The following is a 4,732-nucleotide window of genomic DNA, read 5'->3' on the forward strand; positions in this document are numbered from 1 at the left end:
GTTACTGTGTTTTTCGGGCACAGTAATAAACGGCAGTGTCTTCAGTCTGCAGAGTTGTCATGTGCAGATACACCTGCATTTTACTGTTGTCTCTGGAGATGGTGAATCGTCCTTCAACAGTTTTAGAGTAATATTTGCTGCTGCCACTTGGAGCAGATATATGTGAGATCCACTCGAGAGCTTTCCCTTCAGCTTGTCTTATCCATGAAATATCTGCATCTCCAACATCAATCCCAGAGAAGGTACAGGTCAGTTTATGATTGTTCCCTGGTTTGATGACGACTGACTCAGACTCAGTCAGTGTTTGACCTTTGCACTCTGTTAAAATAAAAGTCAGACCGTTGTCTACAGCAGTCAGTAATAAAGTAGTATAAAAATGTATTCCTAAATCATACTTACTGTGCATAAATACTATTATGCTTATTAAACATGTAATTCTGAGGATCATTTTTGCAGCAGTTTTTGTTCAAAAATCTCACTGACAAAATACTGAGGAGTTAAATATGGAGGGTTTATAAGACAGAAGGTACAATTAATTTGCATTGTCCATCCCCCAGCTGATTTTACATCAGTACAAAGAAAGTCAGACCAAAAATAAAAATAAAACCCCAAGCATGGCCTTATCTTGCTTATCTTGTACGTAAACAATAGTTGTCATTATTGTCACTTTTATTTTATGTATTTATATATTTAATTTATGACCATGTTCACAGTAAAATAGAAAATTGCTTGTGTCTCACACATGTTAATAATGTGGTTAGTAATTAACTGGTAATTCTTTATAATTTGTCGTAGTTATGAATTAGTTCTTAATGAGTTTAATCTCATTCAGTAATTATTGATTATCTAATAAGAATAACAACTCAGTCTAAAACCTAAATTCGTTATTACTTAATGATTAGTTATTCTTGTTTCCAGAGTAGTTAATAGTAGCTGAAGTGTTTCTGTACTATTACTCATTTGTCCTGCACTTCTTTCTGCATAGTTACCTGTTAACTATGGACCATTATTTTAAAATGCTACCAAAGAATTGCTTAAGTGTGTTGAATAACATCTAAAAACAAGTAATATTTTATATATTTTGGGGATATTTGCAGTAGAACTGCTTTTGTGATGTGATGCATGAATAGTTTTTGTTCAGTCCTGCAGTCTTGTGTGTAACTGTGACTCTCGTGCACAGTAATAAACAGCTGTGTCTTCAGTCTTCAGGCTTTTCAGCTCTAAATACAGCATGTTTTTGCTGGTGCCTTTGGTGATGGAAAACTGGCCCTGTAGAGACTGAGCATAATATGCACTAGAGCCGGTATCTATATATCCAATCCACTCCAGTGCTTTCCCTGGTTTCTGACGGATCCAGTGCATGTAATAGCTGCTCATTGAGAATCCAGACACAGTGCAGGACAGAGTCACTGATTCTCCAGGCTTTTTCACCACAGAGTCTGAGGAGGTCAAAGACTGACCACTAACAGCTGAAAAACATGCAACAAATCATGTTAGATGATGTAGAACAGTGGGATGTCCTCAACAATTCAGAAAAAAATAAGAGTTTCTCACATGAAATGATCAACAGCGGAACTAAATGCAGTAACACTTCCATCATCACACCGAAACTGTGAACTGCAGAGTTAAATATTTAGCTTCACTGCAGCTGGACACAAACACTGACTGAGACTTTTGTTTTATAGCACAAGTCTTTTAAAAGTTTAAGTAATAGTGACCCTCCCTACTACATCATAACATTTGCATATATTCTGAAAAACAAGGCAACACTGGAACTGAGATTTTTTAAAATTGAATTCTGATTGATATAATACATAATTCACATTTATTTTGTTTTGAGGGCAGTACAGAGGATTTCCGACATGTTATTGTACAATATATTTACAGTAACACATTTAAAATCGCATTAACTCATCAAATCAACTTTAACATCTATACAGATAACTTAGATAAAACAACCTGCTATTTTTTTTTTTACTTCACAGCAATGCTTCAAATTTTAACCCTGTTATTCCTAATTCTGGCATACTAGTGAAGAAATCAGGATGTTACTGTCGTTTGTGTGAGTGCAGTAAATGTTAGACGTTTTTATGATTGGTGTTTTTGGTAGTTGCTAGTATGTCTGTTTACAGTGGTCTTGGAGGATTGGTGCTTGGATGTGGCATTTTAAGGCCTAGATAAAGGTCCTTTAGGAGGTTGGAGGAGGACAGGGAGAAATTTAAATTAACTTTTAAGCATCCCTTCAGTCATCAAAGCAAAAAGTACATTTGTATATCAACATAATTTGAATATACCACTTTACTTTTGATTTTAAAAATAAATATTTCATTATACAATGAAAGTATAATGTTATTTAGGGTAGAATCACATTTGCTATTCCAGAAACAATTTATAAGATTTTAGAAATGGGAGAATAGAATAAGAAAGAAAGAAAGAAAGAAAGAAAGAAAGAAAGAAAGAAAGAAAGAAAGAAAGAAAGAAAGAAAGAAAGAAAGAAAGAAAGAAAGAAAGAAAGAAAGAAAGAAAGAAAGAAAGAAAGAAAGAAAGAAAGAAAGAAAGAAAGAAAGAAAGAAAGAAAGAAAGAAAGAAAGAAAGAAAGAAAGAAAGAAAGAAAGAAAGAAAGAAAGAAAGAAAGAAAGAAAGAAAGAAAGAAAGAAAGAAAGAAAGAAAGAAAGAAAGAAAGAAAACTATTCAAATTTGAAAGCCGAAGGCTAAAATGTACACATTTTTATTGCAATCAAGATTAAACTCTCAGTGATATAATGTACATGTGAATTAAGGTATCAAGCTAAACATCATCTCACTTCAGTTACTGTCAGTTCTTGTAGAGCTGCTTCATCAGATGGAGTCTCTGTGTCTCTCGAGCACAGTAATAAACAGCAGTGTCCTCTTCTCTCAGACTCTTGGCTTCAAGATACTGTGTACTTTGAGACACGTCCTCACTCATAGTGAAGTGATTTTTCATGGAGTCTGCGTAAGTAAGATAATCAGATCTAGAACTGCCACCTGTGTAAACTCTCCCAATCCACTCCAGAGCTTTCCCTGGTTTCTGTCGTATCCAGTGCATCAAGTAGTCTGTCATTGTAAAACCAGAAAAACCAGATGAGATCTTCACTGTTTCTCCAGGTCTCTTGATCTCAGCAGGTGACTGATCCAACCGGATTAACCGGATTTTGATACCTGTGGAATAAAAATAAATAAATTACATTGATGTAGAGCATCCATTAGTGTATTGAATGCTCTTGGCTAGAAAAAAAGAAAATGTCAAAACTTACCTTGTTGAGTTAAAATCACTACAATAATGAACAGCCAAATGCTTTTCCACCCCATTGTTAAAAAACCTTGACTGCCTTGTAACTATAGATTTGTATTCTAAATTATAATTTTATGTTTGCCAATTGTTGAGCTGAATTGTGTGTTTATATACAGTAAAAGTGGAGTGCGAGTTTGCATATGGCACATTTTTGGGCTGTATATAAAGTTCTGAAGTAACATGTGGGTGGAAATGTGAGGAGGTGTTACTGAAATGGTGCTCTTGAGGAATTACACATAAACTCCAATTTAACCACACTTACTTCAAGTGAATTTGAAGTATCTTAATTTCTTGGCTCTGTTTTTGATGACATTTTTTGTGATATAATTTTTTTTCTCTATAATTTACTTCTTTTATATATTTTTGTCTCAACAATTTACATTTTCAGACAAAAATGTCAGGTTTTCACTGTAAATTAGGGACTCCCTCTTGTGGAAGCAGTGAATAATTGCTATAATGTACTATTCAACATTTAGTAATGCTTTATCATTATTACATTCTTCAAGAAAATGTTAACATTTCCGGGGGGGTTTTTCATTCACAAGTAATTGTGTTGCTTTTCAGGTTCTCAAATTACAAATGTAGAATGACAGCTTGTGTGTATGGAAACAATGTCTGATTTATTTATTTATTCATTTATTTTAATTCTGCATACAGACTGTATTAAAAACCAGGTGTTGTGTGTTTTCAATCTGTGAGATGCCATTAGCATCTGTCAAAGTAAACAACATACTCTGAGATCCCATCTGTTTCTGTGACTATATAAATATTTTTAACTATAGTCAGTTAGAAATAGATTCTCCTGAGACAAGACATGACCAAAGGGGGGAAAAACAATTACTTAGTAGTACTTTATAGAACTGTAAGGCATGATAGACTAGAGATTCATGTCTAAGGGGATTCAGCTTCAAACCTCGACCCTACATGCTGTATTGTCAAATAGAAAAATTGCAGCTAAACTTAATAATAATCCCCTTGCTGTTGTACGGAACATTCTCAAAAAAAGTAAATAATGAGAGCTTCATTAAAGGCATAAAAAAATGTGTGCATATGACTTGTGCCTCCATGCAAAGTCTCCTGAAGACATTTGATAGGGTTGTATAAGCAAAAATCTAATTATTTTAATGTTTAATTAATTTATTCACTGAGGTTTTATATAGTGAGCTGTTTATATGGTTGTTTTCAGATTTTGTGCAGTGCTGTAGCTGTATTCATCACTGTGTCTCTCTTGCACAATAATATACAGCAGTGTCTTCATTCTTCATATTATTCATCTGCAGATACATCTATTTCTTACTGTTGTCTCTGGAGATGGTGAAGCGTCCCTGAACAGACTGAGAGTAGTATATAGTACTATGGGTTAGCTCCTGCGTACCTAACTAGTCTTCTACCACGCTACAATCCATCACGCTCCCTAAG

The 4,732-nt window shown here is 34.2% G+C and overlaps 2 gene segments (V, D, J or C); both read right to left on the reverse strand.

Annotated features, from left to right (window-relative positions):
* Window positions 1-1,137: 1,137 nt before the first annotated feature.
* On the reverse strand, window positions 1,138-1,658 carry LOC107685940 (Ig heavy chain V region 914-like). The segment is given in 2 exon segments: window positions 1,138-1,469; window positions 1,555-1,658. Coding segments are annotated over 2 exon segments (378 nt in total).
* Window positions 1,659-2,815: 1,157 nt separating this feature from the next.
* On the reverse strand, window positions 2,816-3,330 carry LOC107685941 (Ig heavy chain V region 6.96-like). The segment is given in 2 exon segments: window positions 2,816-3,180; window positions 3,276-3,330. Coding segments are annotated over 2 exon segments (420 nt in total).
* Window positions 3,331-4,732: the final 1,402 nt, after the last annotated feature.

This window comes from Sinocyclocheilus anshuiensis, unplaced genomic scaffold (genome assembly GCF_001515605.1).
Source record: "Sinocyclocheilus anshuiensis isolate Anshui unplaced genomic scaffold, SAMN03320099.WGS_v1.1 scaffold1259, whole genome shotgun sequence".
NCBI classification, from domain to species: Eukaryota; Metazoa; Chordata; class Actinopteri; order Cypriniformes; family Cyprinidae; genus Sinocyclocheilus; species Sinocyclocheilus anshuiensis.